The following is a 23,318-nucleotide window of genomic DNA, read 5'->3' as shown; positions in this document are numbered from 1 at the left end:
TCTTATAGTAAATCTCATTCTAGATCTATATCCTATTGGCTCTATAGGGAATCTCCATATACCTTCTTGCTATTTATACTACTATGAGCTTTACCGACAGGTTACTGAAATACTGTTTCCGCTCATACCCAAGCAACTTCTCCCTCCTAATAGAACTCAAAGATATATTTTGCTTGGGAAATCTGGCTCCTCTCTCTGATCCCAAGGATGAATCTTAACTAATATAAGCCAGTAGTTCTCAACTGGAGTACTTTGCAAGTCCTGGAGGGCTTTTAAAGTTATCTTTAGGAGACAGCAGAGGCAGTATGCAAGGGCCAACCAGAAATGCTAAGTATCTTCTGACACACCAAATAACAATCCTTCATAATCCTACAGTGTTCCCATTGAGTGTTCATATAGTTGGAAACCTGAGCCTAGAATTTATTTTTCACATGAATCCCAAGAATCTTTTACATGGGTGTTAACAAGCACTGAATCTTCCAAAAATGTTGTCTAAATCACTTCCTTCATACTTGCAAATTGATTTCTTATACTGATTTTTGGAAATAATCTCATTTCTACATATTAAAAAACATTATACAAGGAGCCACTGTATCTGATATTCTAAGCCCATCTTGATAACGGACTCCTTTGAACATGGCATATGACATTAGTCCATGAAACATAAGGGAAATGTGCTGGGAGACTTTTGGGAAATCTTAACATTGAATAAAGATGTAGACTCCTTTCTGCTTAAGTTGTCAACACAGGATAATTAGAACTACATCAGAGAATTTGGGACAAACCAGTACACTGAGGACAGAAAAGCAGAAATAGGCAAAGAAATCTGGGTTCCTGTTATTTTTGAGCCATAGAAATGATATCTTAGGACTTATTTCTAGATGCAGTTTCTTTAATGCAAGCCAATTCTGGTTATTTCTACTTGGAGCTGAAAGCAACCTGAAAATAGCCACCTTAGTTTTCATGTTAGAGATCTAGAAACTTTCAAGATTCTAAATGTACCAAAGGTCTAAAGGGAGAAAATAAAATCCTTCAAACAAGATTTGCACATGCTGATACTGCTCATTATTTCATTATACCAGCCTTTCCAAATCTTGAATTTGCATTTTTAACCAGTGTTAGAGAATCGTGTATTTCCCTACTTGGGAAATATGGGAAACATGAACCACATCATATTCCTGAAGCTAAATCTCAGGGCATCACCCCTCACAAACAAGAAATCAAGATGCTTTCTGTATTTATTTAAAAAAAAAAATCCAGAACGAGTAAGAGAACAATCATCAAGATGTAGGTGCCAGACACAAGGCAGAGGTAGCTAGAAAAGTATGCCGTAGGGAAGTTAAGAGTCTAGCCTCATTCCTGCCTTGTTTTAATAGCTGTACCTAATATAAATAGCTAAGTTTTCCATTGTTCTAGATTCCTCTGCCCCATCTACAAACATGGCACAGCCAGCTTGACTTGTAAGGCCTCAGCTGAAGGACCCCATGTACACACAGACCAATACAGCAGTACTAGGCTAACTAGAAGGATCTATCTGATCCCCATGTCGTCTCATTTCTTAAGTCTACGGATGACTACCTTAATTGTTGTGTGCGAGATGTTTTCACCCCTTGACACTTCAGCATAAAATAGTTAAATCTTTATAATGATCAATTCATCCTATCTCCTTTTACATGCAGCTGAAAAATGACAGGCTAGGGACATAGAACATTGTGAACTTTATACTGTTAGAATCACCGTCCATTAAATGATCACTAGCTAATGGTCACTAAATTTACAAATTAAGGAAATTATATATAGAATACTGCAAAAACACAGTAAAATGACTGAAGTTTGCCCATTTCTGCTCAGGAAGTCTGTCCGCTCCTAAGCTTCATGTTGTCCTTCTGGCTTCAAAATTTCTGCTATTACTGTTTTTCCTCCTTTTGATCTTCCTTTTGTTCCCCAGTGCCAGAACTTCCAGAGCCTTCTCGCTCAGATGCCATCTGTTAAGAAAACATTTTTCAAGCCACTCAGATTTAATGTTAGGGCTAACCATTTGCTCTTTGTTGCACTCCAAGATGAGGGACCCACATATTCTTCATCATTCATATATATTCCACTCCCCCTCCCCGCTTTCTACCCTGCTTCTGGATTCCTTCCCTTTGACACTACCCCCAATGTCAAAATAGAGTCGAGACGGCAGGAGAATATCTCCAACTCTAATCTCACTTTCAATTCCACAAATGGCTATAGAGGGAGCCACCAGTAACGGTCAGAAAGAATAGTTCCATCAAGATCAAGTTAGGATCAAAATCCACTTCAGCCCTTGTACCTTTTTGTATGCCATTTCGAAGAGCTTCAATGATGCCTGCTGAAGAGAAGATGCTGCCTGTCTAATGTTTTCTCCTGTTTCACTGTCTTTTCTAGCCAGGAGCTCCCTCATTTTGGAAATCTCTTCTTTCAGCTTGTTGCACTTAAAAAAAGAAAAAAATCCTTACTTTTCCAGGTCTCCTGTACCATTACAAGTAGAAGTACTATTTAGAAACATTTTAAAATAATTAAACCCCTATCAAAATCCACAGAAAAATAAACTTCACTGCCTTTGGTAAAAATGTGTCCAACCTCTTGAGTTACTTTAAAATAGAACTCACCTCATCAGCAGGTAATTGGTCCTTGAATTCTTCCATCTTGGTTTCTGTGTCGTGAATGATTCCTTCAGCCATATTAACTGCTTCAACTCGTTCCTTAGATAAATCAGAAGTTTAAACGAAGACTTTCCAATCAACCAAAGTTTGCTGAATGTCTATACTCAGTAAGACAGTAAGCTATGTGCTGCATACAGTTACAGAGTAAAAATAGAGTAAGGGAGAAATCAGAGCGGCTTTAGTCTAGGATGGCTTTGAGAGAGATTTGGGCTAGATTTTCTAACATCAGAATTGTGATGGAGAACAGAAGAAATAATAAAGGCACTGCACACATAAGGTATAAGCAACAGGGAAGGAAGAATAGATTGATCTTAGGTTTTCTCTTACCCACAACCTATGACATGTCCAAACTCTCCCACTTTCTTGTTCAAGTGATTCTCCTGCCTGAGCCTCCCAAGTAGCTGGGACTACAGGTATGCACTACCATGCCCGGCTAATTTTTTTGTATTTTTAGTAAAGATGGGGTTTCACCATGTTGGTCAGGCTGATCTTCAACTCCTGACTTCAGTCGGCCCACCTTGGCCTCCCAAAGTGCTGGGATTATAGGAGTGAGACACCGCGCCCAGCCCCAAACTCTCAAGACCGAGCTTTACTAAGATTAAAGTTCAGAAGACAAAAAGTAATCACCTTCTTTCGCCGGTCTTCCTCAGCATATTTCTCTGCATTTTTAACCATATTTTCAATATCATCTTTGCTTAACCCACCAGAAGACTGGATTACAACTGTAGTAAAAAGAAGGCATTTCATTAATTCCCAGGTAAAGGTATATTCCTCTTCTTCCTCCATTGCATTAAGAAATACATACACAAACACCAACTGGCCTGTTTGCCCATGAAAACTTCAGCAATCCACAGGCTCAGTGCCTATTTGGGGGGAATAAACACTACACTTCTACAAGTGAACAACTGAGGGGCAAAGAGGACTCATCATCCTAAGAGGGTCTCTTCCCAAGACCTCCCTCACCTCACTCTTAGGGTCTGATAAAGTGACTTACTCTGCTGCTCACGTCCTGTGCCTTTATCTTTAGCAGAAACATGTACGATCCCATTGGCATCAATGTCAAATGTAACTTCAATCTGAGGAACTCCTCGAGGGGCTGGTGGAATTCCAATCTAAAATAAATCAATCCAGAGTAAGGTCCTCTTACAGAGGGGTCCAGTGCTATTATTTTCAAATCTATATGGTTTTATAGTAAACAAGTCACTTGGTTCCTGGGAAAAACAAGTGATTTAATGTACAAAAACACAGTTTATAAGCAACAGTAGTAGTTTGCTGCCTGAAATCAACCGGTTTTATACCAGTGAAATTTAGCTATAGCAAGTAACTATAATGGCTGTATGTACCTGTGGACACACTAAATGACAGACAGCAAACCTCCCTGCTATTATTCACCTCATCAATAACCAATGCTGATCAGAAACCAGTAATAATATCAAGTGTCTTTTAAATGAGTAGTCAGGAGTTTATGTCTGAGGAAATTCCTAAGGCACAAGGAAAAAGCAAGGCTTTCAGGTAAAAACTGATGCCATGGGTATCCAGTTGCACAAAGTGTCTGCATCCCCTCTTCTCAAGACTACTCAGTATGTATGTGTATGCCGGCGGTTTATACTAATATTTTTATGGCTTAGGATATTATCTCACTTTACAGTGAAGGAGCCATAGTATTCAGGATTCACAATACCTACCAAAGTAAACTGTCCAAGGAGTTTGTTGTCTCCAGCCATCTCTCTCTCACCCTGACACACTTTAATTTCCACTTGCGTCTGACCATCAGCGGCAGTAGAGAATACCTAGGGAAAAAGAAAACCTCCTGGGTTGGCAATCTGATTAACCTATTCCCTTTCTATAGAAAAAATGAAAGCCAAAGGTTCACATTCCAAGATTGGAAGGCTCCTAATTCACAGTATGTTCAGAACAAAGGCTGATGTCTTTATAGGGAATAGGACTAGGAATAGTACAGCAAATGGGCATACAATAGCAATTGTTTCAGCTAAGAAAATGCATCTCCTAAGATGCAGCAATAGGAGAGAAGGCCTCAAAAAAGGAACTAAAATGTTGAAACATGCTCATCTGGGGAAACGGGATCAGAGAAAGAAGTTGTATTGTGCTCAGTCACAGAGAGTCACCACATACTTTTCTTCAGAATGATGTGTTGACAAATACATCACTGCACAAATATACCAACAGCCATAGTTTTATGGAAAAACATCCACAAGATTAGGGAAGTCAGGAAATAATATATATACATATTTTTTGAGACAAGGCCTCACTTCATACTGTCACCCAGGCTGGAGTGCAGTGGCATGACCTCAGCTCATTGGAGTCTCTGCCTCCCATGCTCAAGTGATCCACCTCAGCCTCCTGAGTAGCTGGGACTACAGGTACACAGCACCATGCCCGGCTAATTTAACTTTTTGGAGAGAGGGAGTTTCACCATGTTACCCAGGCTGGTCTCAAACTCCTGAGCTCAGGCGATCCTCTCACCACAGCCTTCCAAAGTGCTGGGATTACAGGTGTGAGCCACGGCGCCCAGCCAGAAATAATTCCTACTTCAAGAACAAGCCATGTCCAAATAGCCCTGCTTGGATATCTCGGCACCCCCATACCACCCCCTTCATTCACTCATAAGAACACTCCCCTAAGTCTGGTCCAGACTATCCTTTTTACCGTCTTTGAGAACAGAAGACTACAGGGAATTCAGTCTCAAATGACTGAGATCCCTTTCAACAAATTATGTTAATCCTGTGGAGGAGACTACTGATGTCCTTCCTATAACCATCACTACCAGCTAACACGTAAGAACTTTTCTGGTAGCAAAAAAAAAACCAAAAAAAACCACAAAAAACCACATAGGATTCTCACCACCCACAGTTTACTATTCTAAACAGCAAAACGAAAAACTGAAGTTTTCTAGAAAAAGCTCATGAAAGTGGCTGCAATCACATCCGTCATAGAACCTAAAACCCATGTGACAAGGTAGGAAGTGATAGCTCTTACCTGGCTCTTCTTGGTTGGAATAGTGGTATTCCTATTAATAAGTTTGGTAAAGACACCTCCTAGAGTTTCAATACCAAGAGACAGGGGAGTGACATCAAGGAGCAGCACATCTGTGACATCACCGGCCAACACACCTCCCTGAATGGCAGCTCCAATGGCCACAGCCTCATCAGGATTGACGGCTTTACTTGGGGCTCTGCCAAAAAGATCCTGCACAGTCTGCTGAACCTGAGCATCAAGGAAAAAGAACCTGTCAGCCCACACTTGGGAACTACCTGAGCAGAACAAAAGACAGCACACGTGTCCTTCGGTCCCAGCCAAATCTCAAGACAGGCTAACTCAAATCTAAGAATGTTTATTCAAATGACCATTTCATAGTTGGGTTCCTGCTAATGATCTCGTAACATTCATACACTTTATACTTACAGGAGTATCTCCTTCATGACCCTTGTAAATCTGGGAAGGATTCTCCTAAGTTTTATTATCTGGTTTCCCATGTAACAGATTAAATCATTTGAAACAGAGGATGTAAGGCAAGGGGACTTAGAAGTCCACATCTTCTTGTATATTATCAACTAAAGACCAAATTATCATACGCAGCTGTAGTAATAATTTGCATTGTTAACGTGGGGCATGTTCTTCCCTTGTATTTATTAGTGATAAAGTTCCATTTGAATAGTATTGAGGATAATTTCTTTTTTTATTTTTCTTTTTGAGACGGAGTCTCACTCTGTGGCTCAGGTTGGAGTGCAGTGGCACTATCTCGGCTCACTGCCAGCTCTGCCTCCTGGGTTCACGCCATTCTCCTGCCTCAGCCTCCCAAGTAGCTGGGACTATAGGCGCCCGCCACCATGCCCAGCTAATATTTTGTATTTTCAGTAGAGATGGGGTTTCACCGTGTTAGCCAGGATGGTCTAGATCTCCTGACCTTGTGATCCGCCCACCTTGGCTTCCCAAAATGCTGGGATTACAGGCATGAGCCACTGCGACTGGCCTCGGGGATCATTTACAGAGGCATCCACCTGGTCCAGGGCCTTTTTTGTTTCCAGGTTCATTTTTTTTTTTTTTTTTTTTTTTTTGCGTATTTCCTTAAGGTCATGTATTTCCATGGAAAAATTAAGAAAAAAACAAGGTCACTATCTTAGGCCCAAGATAATCCTATTTAGGCTACCAAGAAGAACTGCATCTTCAACAGGTTTGTGCTCAGTCATTATTTTTCCACATATGTTCTTTCAGAATGATGTGTTGAATAAAATACATCATCGCACAAATCTTTGTTGAAGAGATGCACTATGCTGCAAAGACACATGTACAAAGACGGTGGCTGGGGTGGGGGGAGCGTTATTACCAAGGTGGTTTTTTTTTTTTTTTTTTTTTTTTTGAGACGGAGTCTTGCTCTGTCACCCAGGCTGGAGTGCAGTGGCCAGATCTCGGCTCACTGCAAGCTCTGCCTCCCGGGTTCACACCATTCTCCTGCCTCAGCCTCCCGAATAGCTGGGACTACAGGCGCCCGCCACCTCGCCCGGCTAGTTTTTTGTATTTTTTAGTAGAGACGGGGTTTCACGGTGTTAGCCAGGATGGTCTCGATCTCCTGACCTCGTGATCCGCCCGTCTCGGCCTCCCAAAGTGCTGGGATTACAGGCTTGAGCCACGGCGCCCGGCCTATTACCAAGGTTTTATGCTGTCTCTGACCTCAAACGTTGTTTCAATCCTAAAAATTCTATGACTGAGTTCGGGATCCTCCCTGCTACTGCCCCTAAAGAAATTCTGCCCCTCCTAATTTTTCATATATATATATCTATCTATATCTATATTTTTGGAGACAGAGTCTTGCTCTGTCGCCCAGGTTGGAGTGCAGTGGCGCGATCTCGGCTCACTGTATTTTCTTTTTTTTTGAGACAGGGTCACACTCTTGCCTGGGCTGAGTGCAGTGGCACGATCATGGCTCACTGCAGCCCCAAACTCACTCAAGTGACTGACCTTAGGGCTCAGGTGATTCTCCCAAGTAGCTGGGATTACAGGTATGTACCACCATGCCCAGCTAATTTTTTGTATTTTTGTACAAAGGGGATTTTGCCATGTTGCTCAGGCTGGCCTGAAACTCTTGCAGACTCATGTGATCTGCCCACCTCAGCCTCCCGAAGTGTTGGGATTATAGATGTGAGCCACCATGCCCGGCCTATTCTTCGATTTTAACAAAACAAACAGAAAAGAATTCTTTAGTGAGGATATAATCTCATCTCCCTTTTAGGTCACCCCAGCAGAACAGGCCATATATTCATGGCACCTGTCCCAAGTATACACTATGTGCCAGTCCCCTCTCTCCATGACAGAATTCCATGGATCCATACCTTGGGCATCCTAGTCATGCCACCCACAAGAATCACTTCTCCTATGTCACTCTTGCTGACTTCTGCATCTTGCATAGCTTTTTGGCATGGAGCGATAGTCCTCCTGATTAGATCAGTGACAATCCCTTCAAATTGAGCACGGGTCAACTTCATATTCAAATGCTTGGGTCCAGAAGAATCCATTGTAAGATAGGGCAAATTGATGTCAGTCTGCAAAGGAAATGTTTAATTGCATGTCAATGAGCAGGCCAAATGACGGTTACATTTATTATTTCAACTAAGATATGACCATGCCCTAGGACAGAAGACTTGGAAAACCACAGGGAGGGTGAGACCTAATTTAAATGAATAGTCACCAAGAATACTTTTTTTTTTTTTTTGAGACAGAGTCTCACTCTATTGCCAGGCTGGCGTACAGTGGCATGATCTTGGCTCACTGCAACTTCCGCCTCCCAGGTTCAAGCAATTCTCCTGCCTCAGCCTTCCAAGTAGCTGGGACTACAGGCATGTGCCACCATGCCCAGCTAATTTTTGCATTTTTAGTAGAGATGGCGTTTCACCATGTTGGCCAGGATGGTCTCGATCTCTTGACCTCGTGATCCACCACACCCGGCCAAGAATAGTTACTCTTTAAGATGCAATGTTTTATCTCCCCAGAGATAAACACTATAGAATCTGTTTTAATGAAGTTTATAGTTATTAACAAGAATGCAGCAGATAAGCAGGAAAAAAATCCCCATTCAAGAGATAAAGAGCTATTCTGCCACTAAACACTCATTAGAACCACATTACTGATGTTTTCCTTCACCAAGTTTTAAAAATATCCCATGTAGGTGAAACGTCAAAGTTATTTTCTGAACCAAGTAACATGCCATCAACCCTGGGCTCTGTTAAGTTCCAGGACATTTACAAGTGGTACGAAAGCTACAGACATACTCTCATTAATGTATGAGGACTGACTTGTATGGCCATCACATCCATGGACAGCAGCTGACAGTCACACCATGTAACATCCAGTATTTAATAAATCCCAAATCCCAGTACAACATAGGATCTTACAATGTGTAACTAAGAAGAGAGTGAGATCTTAACCATCTTTCTTTAGAAGAAAGTATCCTAGACATTTCAATACTTGATAGAATTAACAGAGTTAACGCACCATCTGTAGAATAGTGTTATCTAAATATTATTGACAATTTCTTATTTTACAAAATGTTGATTAACCAAATCAGAATACACAATTATCTAAATCAATGCTATCCAGTAGAATTTTCTGTGACAATGAAAATGCTACTTATGTTGCTCAATTCAGCAACCACTAACAACATGACTACTGAGCACCTGAAATAAGACTAAGGTAACTAAGAAATCTAATTTTAAATGTTATTTAATTTTAATTAATTCAAAACCCACATTTGGCTATTATAGTAGCACAACTCTAAACACTAAAAGCTAATGGCAACCTGAAAATCTTCAGCACTAACTCTCAACTCTCTACAATGAGTCCAACATCCATCACAATGTTCTCTCCTTACCTCCTCTCTCAAACCCAACCACTTATGTCTCACACTCTCTTATCCAAGTCCTTTCTCAACACATGGTTACCAACACCCTCCCCACACCCACTCAGGCTGCCTTCTGCCCTTAACAATTCTCCACTCTACTCCAGCCAAAGGGCTTTTCACAAATCGACACATGACCATGTTACTATCCTCAACTCCTCTGGGGTTTGTATTTACTTATCTTGGGAGAGACGCCAAATCCCAAATCTATGAAGTCTCTAGTCCAAGGGTGTCCAATCTTTTGGCTTCCTTGGGCCACACATAAAATACATTAACACTAACAATAGCTGATGAGCTTAAAACAAAAAGCAAAACTCTCAATATTTTAAGAAAGTTTACGAATTTGTATTGGGCCGCATTCAAAGCCATCCTGGGCTGCAGGTTGGACAAGCCTGCTCTAACCTCATTTTCCATGCCCACCAACACCCGACCCCAATCTTCACTCTGCCCTTTTGGCCACTCTGGCCCTTTCTCAGGTCTTCACCTGAGAGCCTTACACTTAACCCATTTACACGTGCCCATTTATCTTTTTCTGATAAACTCATCTCTCAAATACTATTCTTTTTTTTTTTTTGAGACGGAGTCTCGCTCTGTTGCCCAGACTGGAGTGCAGTGGCGCGATCTCAGCTCACCGCAAGCTCCGCCTCCCGGGTTTACACCATTCTCCTGCCTCAGCCTCCCGAGTAGCTGGGACTACAGGTGCCGCCACCTCGCCCGGCTAGTTTTTTGTATTTTTTAGTAGAGACGGGGTTTCACCGTGTTAGCCAGGATGGTCTTGATCTCCTGACCTCGTGATCTGCCTGTCTAGGCCTCCCAAAGTGCTGGGATTACAAGCTTGAGCCACCGCGCCGGGCCTCAAATGCTGTTCTTGTTATGCTGAACACCTCTCTCAGGTACCTTCTTAGATTCTTTTTGTTATTTTTATTTTTTGAGACAGAGTCTCATTCAGTTGCCCAGGCTGGACTGCCATCTGGGCTCACTGCAACCTCTGCCTCCTGGGTTCAAGCGATTCTCCTGCCTCAGCCTACTGAGTAGCTGGGATTACAGGCACCCGCCACCACGCTTTGCTAATTTTTGTATTTTTAGTAGAGACAGGGATTCGCCATGTTGGCGAGGCTAGTTTTGAACTCCTGACCTCAAGTGATTCATTCGCCTTGGCCTCCCAAAGTGCCGAGGTTACAGACGTGAGCCACTGCACCGTGGCCCTTCTTAGATTATTTTTAAGAGACCTGCTCTGTCGCCCAGGTTGGGGTGCAGTGGCACAATCACAGCTCACTGCAGCCTCAAACACTTGGGCTCAAAGGATTCTTGTGCCTCAGTCTCCTGAGTAGCTGGGACTACAGGCATGCACCTGTGGTGAAGTGCACCACGCCCAGCTAGTTTTGTAGAGATGGGGTTCTCACTATTTTGCCCAGGCTGGTCCCCAACTCCTGAGCTCAAGTGATATTCCTGGCCCTGGCCACCCAAAGTACGGCCCCTTCTTAAATTATAAATATAATTGCCTTTTTACCACTTGTTACATTAATAGTAACTTACATTTAAGAGTATTCACAATTTCCTATGTTTTCCTAAGCGTGTAATATTTATGAACTTGGTAATGCTCAGAACTCTTAGGGGAGGAGTAAAGTACCAGTATTATCCTTATTTTGTAGATAAGTAACAGTAATGTTAATTCATCCAAGATCACCAATTAATAAGCCACACAATGGGGACTCGAACCCCAGCAGAATGCCTGCAGAACCACCCTTAACCTTTACTTTGTATCACTTCTAGTTTAACATTTACTAATCTGTTCTAATTAATGTCCAGCTTTCCAAACCACAATATAATCTGCATGAGGGTAATAAACGCTAAGAATTTATTCTATACATTTAAAATCACCTATGCAAAACAATGTATAAGGATGCTCAATACATCTTGCTATAATAAACGCTGGAAGGCCGGGCGCGGTGGCTCAAGCCTGTAATCCCAGCACTTTGGGAGGCCGAGACGGGCGGATCACGAGGTCAGGAGATCGAGACCATCCTGGCTAACACGGTGAAACTCCGTCTCTACTAAAAATACAAGAAAATTAGCCGGGCGAGGTGGCGGGCGCCTGTAGTCCCAGCTACTCGGGAGGCTGAGGCAGGAGAATGGCATGAACCCAGGAGGCGGAGCTTGCAGTGAGCCGAGATCACGCCACTGCACTCCAGCCTGGGGCACAGAGCAAGACTCCGTCTCAAAAAAATAAAAAATAAAAAAAAAAAATAAACGCTGGAAAACAATCAAAATGTCTATCAATAGCATGCAGCCACACTAATTAAAACCAACCAATCTCTTCCAACACCCTGCATCCCCTACCCCAAATATAAAATCTTTGGGAAGAATTACAAACTATCTTCTGGCAGTGCCACATATTTCAACTTCAACCTTAACCAACGTTGCAATGTTCTGCCACTCCATGATAGCAGGGGCAAAGTAACATCAGCAAGACCATGCATGCGTGTGTATAACTATGTCATTCCTCACGGCCACTTAAAAAAACAAAATCCAGGTTTGACTGAATGTTCATTAGCAGCAACCACTTTACCAACACAATGACAATCATCATAAATACCTCTTCCCTTGTGGGTGATCAAAATAAAGGTATCACAGCTCTGCTCTTCCTACTGTCACCCAAGACACTGGAAAGAGATCTGCTGCTTTCTGTCTTTATGGGTCTCCAACACAGATCTAACATGGTTTATACAATTCTACTCTTGGTGGTGAAGTGAAGTTTCACCTCTCAGAACTGGAGCTAATCAAGCTGACAAACAAACTGAGTAAATCTGATGCTCACAGACGGAAACTTGAACAAGCTTCAGCTCATTTTCTAGACTGGTGGTTCAAATTATTGTCATTTTTTGAGACAGGGTCTCATCTGTCACCCAGGCTGGAATGAAATGGTGTGATCACGGCTCACTGCAGCCTCAACCTCCTGGGCTCAAACAATCCTCTTACCTTAGCCTCTGGAGTGGCTGAGACTACAGCTGTGTAGACTATGACCAGGTAATTTTTCAAATTATTTATTAAGTGAGAGACAATTAGCCGGGCTCAGTGGCTCATGCCTGTAATCCCAGCACTTTGGGAGGCCGAGGCAGGTTAATCACCTGAGGTCAGGAGTCCAAGGACCAACCTGACCAACATGGCAAAACCCTGTCTATACTAAAAATACAAAAATTAGCCAGGCATGGTGGTGCACACCTGTAATCCCAGCTACTCGGGAGGCTGAGGCAGGAGAAATCGCTTGAACCCAGGAGGCAGAGATTGTGCTGAGCCGAGATCGCCGCACCATTGCACTCCAGCCTGGGCAATAGGAGCAAAACTCCATCTCAAAAAAAAAAAAAAGACACGCAGAGACTCTCCAATTCACAAGGAGAGGTTTATTTAATACTGTCAGTTAAGAGAGCAGTTTCTCCAAGCTAGTAATTCTAGTTTTAAACACTGCCAGAGCAGGTTTTCAAATGAATGTGTTTAACTGAAAAGCAAACAAGTATACCCAGCATCATTCATATATTATTTAGCTCCAGTATATATACCTGATTTGGGTGGTTAAAAAAATTTCAGCTCATAAAGAAACTAAACACCTTACTGTTCCTGTGCTCACGACAAAGGTCTCTAGAAATCAGAAAATTGAAAAAACAAACGAAAAAACTCAACTGACATTAGGCCAATTAGAAAATACTATTTAAATAAACTCTGGCTGAAAATACCCATCAAGACCGCTCAAATCTTTCGTGTCTCACCTGCACAGATGAGGAGAGTTCACATTTAGCCTTTTCAGCAGCTTCCCGTACCCTCTGAAGTGCCATGTTGTCTTTAGTCAAATCAACCCCTGTCTATAAAGTGAAGACATTGAACACCAGCATTAGTGAGGTAATAAATTTAAACTGCAGTAATAAGGTGGAACAACACAAAATGGAATCATAACCTTTATATACAAGATGATTACTTTTTATTACCCTTAATGTGTGGGGAAAAAATATTCTGAAAAGAGTATCTGTGTCTAGAATAAGGGGGTTGAACTGAACTCGTAAACAAAGCAAAGAGCAATCTGAACAAACAAATTCTCAATATCCTAACATCTACATATTAACCACATTGGTAACTCACCTCTCTCTTGAACTCCTTCACAATGTGCCGTAGCAAGGCCTGGTCAAAGTCTTCCCCACCTAAGAAGGTGTCCCCATTTGTGGATTTCACCTCAAATACTCCTTTCTGAATTTCCAGGATAGAAATATCAAAAGTTCCACCACCTAAATCATATACAGCAATGCTGTAAATGATTTGTGAAAGAAAGAAAGAAATCCTTAAGGAACAAAACCTATCACCAGAATATAAATTTCAATAACCAAATACAGATAATCTAAGCTTTTCCCTGAGGTATATACTAGTTAAATTACCATGGCCCAAAAGAAAACAAAGGAATGGTTTTGAAATAAAAAAAAAAAAAAGATCATACAGACTTAAAATCAGTAAAAGCACTATTTAAATAAAAGGCTCAATCACTAAGAAATCAAGTGACACTTTAGTTTCACACATCCAGGTAAGAAATTTATAGCATAAACTTACACTTTGTCTTCTGATTTGTCTAGACCATAGGCAAGAGCAGCAGCTGTGGGCTCATTAATCACCCGAAGCACATTCAGTCCAGATATCTGGCCAGCATCTTTAGTGGCCTAGAGAAAACAAAGAGAAAAGCATTTTTGTACCTTTCCATCCCAGGCACGTTACTTTTTGTGAATAAGAATGCTAATCGACCTTACCTGTCTCTGCGAGTCATTGAAATAAGCTGGGACTGTGATCACAGCATTTTTTGCTGTGTGCCCCAAGTAATTTTCTGGAAAAGAATGAAATTCAATCATGGAATTCTGTCAGAACAGAATTATTAACATAGCCCAACAACCTGTGTCATCCTTTTGGAGCCACAGACAATATTCATCAGTCTTTTGACAAGTGACCTAATATGTCTTTGCAGGAAAACACCCCAAGTAAATATACTGGTTAAAAACCCAAGATCGGGCTGGGCACGGTGGCTCACATCTGTAATCCCAGCATTTTGGGAGGCTGAGGCGGGCGATCACCTGAGGTTGAGAGTTTGAGACCAGCCTGACCAATATGGAGAAACCCCATCTCTACTAAAAATACAAAATTAGCCGGGTGTGGTGACACATGCCTGTAATCTCAGCTACTCGGGAGGCTGAGGCAGGAGAATTGCTTGAACTCAGGAGGGGGAGGTTGCAGTAAGACAAGATCGCGCCATTGCACTCTAGCTTGGGCAACAAAGCGAGACTGTCTCAAAAAAAACCACAACAAAAACCCAACAAGCCCAAGACTGGCCGGCTGGGCACGGTGGCTCATGCCTGTAATCCCAGCACTTTGGAAGGCTGAGGCGGACGAATCACCTGATCCGTCGGGAGTTCGAGACCAGCCTGACCAACATGAAGAAACCCCGTCTCTTTACTAAAAATACAAAAGTGGCTAGGCATGATGGCACATGCCTGTAATCCCAGCTACGCCAGGTGGAAGGCAGGAGAATCGCTTGAACCCGGGAGGTGGAGGCTTTGGTGAGCCGAGTTCACGCCACTGCACTCCAGCCTGGACAACAAGAGCAAAACTCCGTTTAAAAAAAAAAAACAAAAAAACAAAAAACCAAAACCCAAAACCCAAAACCCCTAGGATCAGTCTTTCAACATTTTAGTGAAGGTTCACTAAACTACAATGACCTTTAGACTTATAACAGCCACTTCAAATAAGAAGTTCTAATTTATACTTAACAGGGACAAAAACTTAATGTGTAGTCTTGTGGCTTTCAATATAGATAGAACATACCCCCTACTGGAAAAAAAGAAACAAGCCAGCCACCATTAGTGAGATTTGATGATAAATTCATCTGCAGGGAAAGCATGAAGTGTAACACAGTTTTGCATTCCTAGGTTTTCTATACAAAAGGGACCACAGATTCACCTACAGGATGCTGGGGCACAGGGTGCTAGTGATCTCACAGGAATCATTCTGTTCTTAGAACTTTCCCAGATGTGAACTAAACCCACTCAACTCACCTGCAGTCTCTTTCATCTTCATCAACACAAATGCTCCAATCTGACTTGGAGAATACAGCTTCCCATGAGCCTCAACCCAGGCATCACCATTGGAGGCACGGACAATTTTAAAGGGAACATTTTTACTGTAAGAACAAAAATTCTATTAGAGAAAACTAGCCTGAACAACCTCATATGACAAAATTACCACACACCATGAACATCCATCTTCCACCCCAAGAGACTCATTCATGGCCAATAAATGAGTTTGTGAAATTTTTCAGAAAGCAATCACTAACGTGGTTTATGAGGATTACACGGCAAAATGAAATGAAGTAATAAAAAGAAAGCAATCATTAACGTAGAAAAACATCACAATGAAACCTCAACATTTTTTACTTAGCACCCCAGGCAGAAGATTTTTGCAGCCACTTTACAATAATTTGACGATGAAACCGTTACTGTATGATCCAGCAATTCTACTATTTAAGAGAAATGGAAACATTTATGTCCACACAAAAACTTGTACACAAATGTTTAAGGCAGCATTATTTCTAACAGCCAAAAAGCAGAAACAGCTCAAATGTCCATCACTTGACAAACGGATAAACAAAATGTGCTATATGTCCATACAGTATAGTATTATTTGGCCATAAAAAGGAATGCAGTACTGACACATGCTGCAACATGGATGAACCTTGAAAACAAGCTAAGTGAAAGAAGCCAGTCAGAGAAGTCCACGCGACTCCTTGCATACAGAATTCATATTCTACTCAAGCTCAATAAAGCTGTTTAAAGTTTTAAGTGTTTATATATAGAAAGACACACACATACACTCTCTTGCCTCGTTGGCCTACATGGTCTTAAACTCTTAGCCTCAAACAGTCCTTCTGCCTCTGCCTCCTAAAGTGCTAGGATTACAGACATGAGCCACTACTCCAGGCCTAAAAAATTTTGTATACAACAGGAAGCTCTACCTATGCTTCTAGTGCTTTTTTTTTTTTTTCCAGACAGGGTTTCATTGCTATTACTCAGACTGGAGTGCAATGGCATGGTCTTGGCTCACTGGAACTGCCGTCCCCCAACGCTCAAGCCTCACTAATAGCTGGGACTACAGGCACGCACCACTGAGCTCAGCTCGTTTTGTATTTTTTGCAGAGGCGGCTTTTCCCCAAGTCTCGAACTCCTGAGCTCACCTCAGCCTCCCAAAGTGTTAGGATTACAGGTGTGAGCCACCCCCTCTAGCCTCTAGTATGTCTATTTTAGAAAAACTAGGCTGGGCATGGTGGCTCACGCCTGTAATTCCAATACTTAGGGAGGCTGGGGTGGGAGGGTCAGTTGAGTCCAGAATTTCAACACCAACTTGGGCAACATAGTGAGACGCGTCTCTATTTTGGGGGGCGGGGGGTTAGAAAAAAAGAAAAATCAAGTTTTTTTCTGTACTGGATCAACACATGATAGAACCTGTGCCATTTCTGCCGTATGTATTCAACACTGAACTATGTGGTTTAGGAATGCTTTGCAAATTTTCATATATCATGTCAATACATAACAAAGACCTAATCTGTAAAGACAAAAATGATTTTTTTTTTGAGCAGCCCAGGCTAGAGTGCAATGGCAGTGATCTCAGCTCACCGCAACCACTCCTGGGTTCATGCGATTCTCCCGTCTCAGCCTCCCGAGTAGCTGGGATTACAGGCACCCACCATCATGCCCAGCTAATTTTTGTATTTTAGTAGAGACAGGGTTTCACCATGTTGGCCAGGCTGGTCTTGAACTCCTGATCCCAAGTGATCCGCCCACCTTGGTCTCCCAAAGCGCTAGGATTACAGACATGAGCCACTGCACCCGGCCAAAAATGAGTTTTTTAAAGAAATTACCCTTTTGGCAGTGGTATAGATTTCCCCTAGGGACAGTAAGTAAAACGACTAGGGTAAGGTGCTCCAGGGATCCTAATCAACATGCTGAGGCTCCTCTGTGTAGCCCTTGCAAGTAACTGCGCTTTTGCTACTACTCACATGTCTTTCTGTACTTCAGGATCATCATATCGCCGGCCAATAAGACGTTTGGTAGCATAAAATGTATTGTTTGGGTTGGTGACAGCCTGTCGCTTGGCCGGCATTCCGACAAGTCGCTCACCATCTGCTGTAAAGGCCACAACTGAAGGGGTGGTTCTGGCACCTTCGGCATTCTCCAGCACCTAAACTCCCAAAATGTGACAGAGAATAAGTTTGTAGTTATCACTGGTATCTTTTTTGAGACAGAGTCTCACTCTGTCGCGAAGGCTGGAGTACAATGGCACAATCTTGGCTCACTGCAACCTCTGCATCCTGGGTTCCAGTGATTCTCCTGTCTCAGCCTCCCTAGTAGCTGGGACTATAGGCGTGCACCACCACGCCCAGCTAATTTTTTGTTATTTTTTAGTAGAGACGGGGTTTCACCATTTTGGCCAGGCTGGTCTTGAACTCCTGACCTCAGGCGATCGCCCGCCTCAGCCTCCCAAAGTGTTGGGATTACAGGCGTGAGCCACTGCGCCCAGCCTATCACTGGTATCTTTGCAGCAATCATTTAAGACACAAAAACAGCTCCCAAATTATGAAACAAATGTGCATGAACAATACTGGGCACACTTTACTGCTGATAGTTAATGAACAGTAGATATTTAACATATCTTTAGTCCTTTACTTTCAAACTACCTTTTTTTTTTTTTTTTTTTTAGATGGAGTCTCGCTCTTGTCATCCAGGCTGGAGTGCAGTGGTGCAATCTCGGCTCACTGTAAACTCCGCCTCCTGGGTTCAACTCTCCTGCCTCAGCCTCCCGAGTAGCTGGGATTACAGGTGCCTGCCACCATGCCCAACTAATTTTTTTTTTGTACGTTTAGTAGAGACGGGGTTTTGCCAAGTTGGTCAGCCGCTCACCTTGGCCTCCCAAAATGTTGGGATTATAGGCGTGAGGTACCGCCTGGCTTTTTTTTTTTTTTTGAGACAGAGTCTCACCTGTCACCTAGGCTGGAGCGCAGTGGCACTGTCACAGCTCACTGCAGCCTTGACCTGCCAGGCTCAGCTGATCCTCTCACCTTAGCCTCCAGAGTAGCTGGGATCACACGTGCATACCATTGTGCCTGGCTAATTTTTTGTAGCCCAGGTCTTCAAAAGTGTTTTGCTATGTTGCCCAGGGTGATCTTCAACTCTGACTCAAGTGACCTCCCAAAGTGTTGAGTCCCAAGTAGGACTCAACAGGCTTGGCCCTGATTTACATTTTAAAAGCTGTTTTGGGCCGGGCGCGGTGGTTCAAGCCTGTAATCCCAGCACTTTGGGAGGCCGAGACGGGTGAATCACGAGGTCAGGAGATCGAGACCATCCTGGCTAACACGGTGAAACCCCGTCTCTGCTAAAAAAAATACAAAAAACTAGCCGGGCGAGGTGGCGGGCGCCTGCAGTCCCAGCTACTCGGGAGGCTGAGGCAGGAGAATGGCATGAACCTGGGAGGCAAAGCTTGCAGTGAGCTGAGATCCGGCCACTGCACTCCAGCCTGGGCGACAGAGCGAGACTCCGTCTCAAAAAAAAAACAAAAAAAAAAAAAAACCACAAAAGCTGTTTTGGTTGCTTTTAAGACTCTTGATAGGTGAACCTTTGTAGTGCTGATAATTGTATGTATCTACCTTCCCAGAAAAGGATTTAAATGTGGTATAGAGGTAGGCTACTAATTTACTAAGAGGGGTGGGAATGGCTTGCACTGTTTGGTTACTCTGGTAACCACCAAAGTGCTGCATTTTCTAAACTGAACCAAAGTTGGAGGTGCAGAGACAGACTAGAAGTGGAGCTTCACATGTGAAGTAATGCATGTTGTTCACTGGAGCAGGCTATTCCTTTTGAAGCCTCCTTACTCTATATATTGAACTTTTATTCCTATTGGGTTCTTAGCAAGATTTAGAGCACTGGGAATTCTTGACTCTTGCTTCTTCCATTCATGGCCTCTTTTGCTCTCATGCTTCCTCTTTCCCCCATCTCCTCTTCTGAAATCACCTGAACTGTCTATGGTCTTCTTATCCCACTTGTTTGGCACCGAGATTATTCCTTCTCTTGGCCCTAATTTGTGCTTCTTAGCATTTTTCCTATATGCCTGAAATCTGTGGCCAACCCCCCAAAAAATTTAGAAGTAGATATAATTCTCCATGTGGAAGTAACATTGGGTCCCAATATTGGGTATGAAAAACCTGATCTATTGTCTTTTCTTTTTGTCCCAACACTGGGTATGAAAAACCTCATCTATAGTCTTTTCTTTTCTTTTGAGACAAAGTCTCGCTCTGTCACCCAGGCTGGAGTACAGTGATGTGACCTTGGCTCACTGCAACCTCTGCCTCCTGGGTTCAAGTGATTCTCCTGCCTCAGTCTCCTGAGGAGCTGGGATTACAGGTGCTGGCCACCACGCCTGGCTTTTTTTTTTTTTTTTGAGATGGAGTCTCCCTCTGTCGCCAGGCTGGAATGCAGTGACACAATCTCGGCTCACTGCAACCTCCGCCTCCTGGGTTCAAGCGATTCTCCTGCCTCAGTCTCCTGAGTAGCTGGGACTACAGGTATGTGTCACTATGCCCAGCTAATTTTTGTATTTTTAGTTGAGACAGGTTTCACCATGTTGGCCAGGATGGTCTCGATATCTTGACCTTGTGATCCACTGTGCCCGGCCAATTTTTTGTATTTTTAGTAGAGACGGGGTTTCACCATGTTGGCCAGGCTGGTCTTGAACTCAGGACCTCAGGTAATCCGCCCCCCTTGGCCTCCCATGGTGCTGGGACTGCAGGCGTGAGTCATTATGCCTGGCCAGCCTTGATCTATAGTCATGTTTTTGTTGTTTTAGTTAAAAGTAGTTTCAGGTCAGGCTCAGTAGTTCATGCCTATAATCCCAGCACTTTGGGAGGCCAAGGCGGGCGGATCACTTGAGCTCGAGACCAGCCTGGCCAACACAGTGGAACTGTCTCTACTAAAAATACAAAAAATTAGCCAGGAATGGTGGTTCACGCCTGCATTCCCAGCTATGTGGCCAAGGCAGGACAACTGCATGAACCCAGGAGGCAGAGGTTGCAGTGAGGAGAGATCGTGCCACTGCACTCCACCCTGAGCTATAGAGACCATCTCCCCCCCACCAAAAAAAAGCAAATCAGTTTCTCAAATTCTTTAACTAAGGAAAAGACCACAGAATTCTGGATAGGTTCTGGATAGGGTACTAGTTACCAATCATGCTCACCTTTGCTTGTTTACCTTCCATAACTGCCACGCAGGAGTTGGTAGTACCCAAATCAATACCAACAACTGCCCCCTTGATTGCTTCTGATCTGTAAGACATTTAGAACAACGTCACAGCTATTGTTATCTTGATAGACCAAAGTCAAAGATAATATTTAATTGGAAAATTAACAGTGGTATACTACATAATCTCTAATACAGATAAATTAGAGAAGAAGTTAATCACAAATGTAGAAAACACTGCTATGAAGTTTAATATGTATTCCCTCTCAAAGGAAATGAAATTATACTTACGCATAATCCCGCCTCGAAACAATTCTAAAAGCCTCATGACTAAGGCCATTCCAGCCATCCTAAAAAAGAAAAAAACTGACTCAGTCACCAACCAATGTGTATCCTGAGAGGAAAAAAAGAAAACTTGGGCTCATTTAGCATATAAAATACGTTAAGCTACTAAAACAGTAAATATTAAAGTTTCCCAAATAAGATAAAAAAAGGTAAATAAAAGATGGCCTTAGAATCACATTACAATAGGATTTCTCAACCGTGGCGCTATTAATTTTGGGCCAAATCTTTGTTGTGGGGGCTGTCCTGTGCATTGTAGGATATACAGCAGCATCCCTGGCCTCTACACCCTAGAAACCAATAAGAACCCCAGTAAGTTAGCGACAACCTAAAATATCCACAGACATTGCCAGATGTCCCCTGGGGGAAAACACTTCCCCTGACCTTGCCATGCAATTAGTTTAAGAGAACTAGGATTAGTAAGTCTTTTAAAAAGAAAAATTAAGTAGTGGCCTTCCACTAGGATAAAAGATCTTTATCACGATTTAACTTCAGGCTCCTTCCAAGCCTTCCTTAATGCCCATATACAATTCCTATTCTCCAAAATATTTATCTTTTATTTTAGAAAACAAGTAACCACTCCATAGCTTTTTTTCCGCCCCCCGATCTGCTTTTTGTCCTTAAGTAACAAACGAGTACAATCTTACACCACCAATTTTGAGAAAATGTTGCTAAGCACAAAAACTGGAGTTTTATTTCCGACTCAGGACTTTCTTATCTTAAGATAAGAAAGTTCACCTTATTAACGAGATCCTTACACATTCCGTATTCTGTAGAGGAGCCGAAAACAAAACTGAAAATAGCGGCTTTCCTAATAGACTGCATCCCTCACCCCCAAGGCCAAATCTTTCCATTCAGCCACAGAACGAGCCATCAGGACCACTACCTGGTAATTTTGAGATGATACTCTAGATCGCGAGGGGTGTGACTCAGCAGGGCCTAAGCCGGAGGCAAAACCTTCCGCAAAATCTTGAGCCGGCAGCGCTAGCTACGGAAGGTCCGTCACCTTCCTTCCCGCCTGACCTATCCCGGAGAACTCAAACCCTAAAGGGCGCGCGGCCTGCCGCACCGAGGCCCGAGGCCGTGACCCCATTCGGGAAGGTCCGACAGTTCCTCACCTGGTGGCGGGCGGCCGTAGGGCCCCGGGACGCTGCGGCTCCCACGAGACGGGCTGCTGCAGCTCGGCTGGCGCTTATCATGGCGGATAGATGGAGGAGTACGAGACAGCAAACAGGCGCTCAGGCGGCCGGGAGCTGCGCGATGCGGTGGCGGCAGCGCTTCTGGAAACCTCCAACCACGTGGGGTGAGGGGCGGGGGTTGATCACTGCGGCCCAGAGGCCCGCTCTTCCGCTGAGGCGCCGCCCGCGCCGCCTGACCAGAGGATACTCGACTGCGGCTCCCGGAGCCAGGGCGTACAGGTAATATGCTCCGCAGCATGATGGTTGGAGAACGCCTGCCCTCCCGTCCCGGCTGCGGCGGCTCTGGGCCACAAAGAGTCCAGGGAAGGAAGAGGGGTATGAAGGCGGCACCTCGGACAGCCCTGGTCCTCAGCGACAGGAAAGACTCAAGGTCACACGGGATAAATTGCGAACCGATTACAGTCTTCTTGCGTCAGTTGCGCGGAAGGAGGAGCCTGTTGCGCCTGCGCAATAGGCATCCCGCTAAGAACCTGGAGCGCATGTGCCCAGGGAGTGGCGGCAAACGTGGGTGGAGACTAACTACATCGCTCATTGGGTGCTTGAGCGCACGCCAGCGTTGCCTGGGGCGAGCCCGGGCGCGTGCACATCCCGCGGGCGTGAAAGTGTTCCCCCCCTCTCGCTCTTGGAGGATGGCGCCATCTTGTCTTGTGGCTTTGTTAAGTGAGGACGTCAGTACTTTTGTTGCTTGGTGCCGCCAGTTGTTCACAACTTGAAATATACTTGGAATGCAGAGCTTAAACAATTTCGTGTTGCGTTTTATCACAGGGGTCTTGGGTTTCCAACTACAAAGCGTTTGGTTCACACATAACATTAGGCCAATTCGCCTGCACAAAGGGGAAAAAAAATAGCTGAGCTTGGCAGGGCGCGGTGCCTC

The 23,318-nt window shown here is 43.6% G+C and overlaps 1 protein-coding gene and 2 non-coding genes across 3 annotated transcripts; all 3 read right to left on the bottom strand.

The window, feature by feature from the left end:
* Positions 1-813: 813 nt before the first annotated feature.
* Positions 814-22,844, bottom strand: HSPA9 (heat shock protein family A (Hsp70) member 9). Its single transcript, XM_050795031.1, has 17 exons — positions 22,364-22,844; positions 21,195-21,253; positions 20,902-20,989; positions 17,675-17,856; positions 15,678-15,802; positions 14,382-14,455; positions 14,188-14,294; positions 13,729-13,891; positions 13,362-13,454; positions 8,036-8,245; positions 5,685-5,912; positions 4,373-4,477; positions 3,682-3,799; positions 3,315-3,409; positions 2,634-2,726; positions 2,315-2,455; positions 814-1,985 (listed from the first exon to the last, which is right to left on the bottom strand). Exons 1-17 carry the CDS (start codon positions 22,442-22,444, stop codon positions 1,908-1,910), a joined length of 2,040 nt encoding a protein of 679 aa, XP_050650988.1. The 5' UTR covers positions 22,445-22,844; the 3' UTR covers positions 814-1,907.
* On the bottom strand, positions 4,791-4,860 carry LOC126957767 (small nucleolar RNA SNORD63). Its single transcript, XR_007726935.1, has one exon. It is a non-coding gene; the product is annotated as a small nucleolar RNA SNORD63 (small nucleolar RNA).
* LOC126957765 (small nucleolar RNA SNORD63) lies at positions 6,883-6,952 on the bottom strand. The gene has a single exon (XR_007726934.1). It is a non-coding gene; the product is annotated as a small nucleolar RNA SNORD63 (small nucleolar RNA).
* Positions 22,845-23,318: the final 474 nt, after the last annotated feature.

The sequence above is a fragment of the Macaca thibetana genome, chromosome 6 (genome assembly GCF_024542745.1).
Source record: "Macaca thibetana thibetana isolate TM-01 chromosome 6, ASM2454274v1, whole genome shotgun sequence".
Taxonomy (NCBI): Eukaryota; Metazoa; Chordata; class Mammalia; order Primates; family Cercopithecidae; genus Macaca; species Macaca thibetana.
This window is presented reverse-complemented; position numbering and strand designations above follow the sequence as displayed.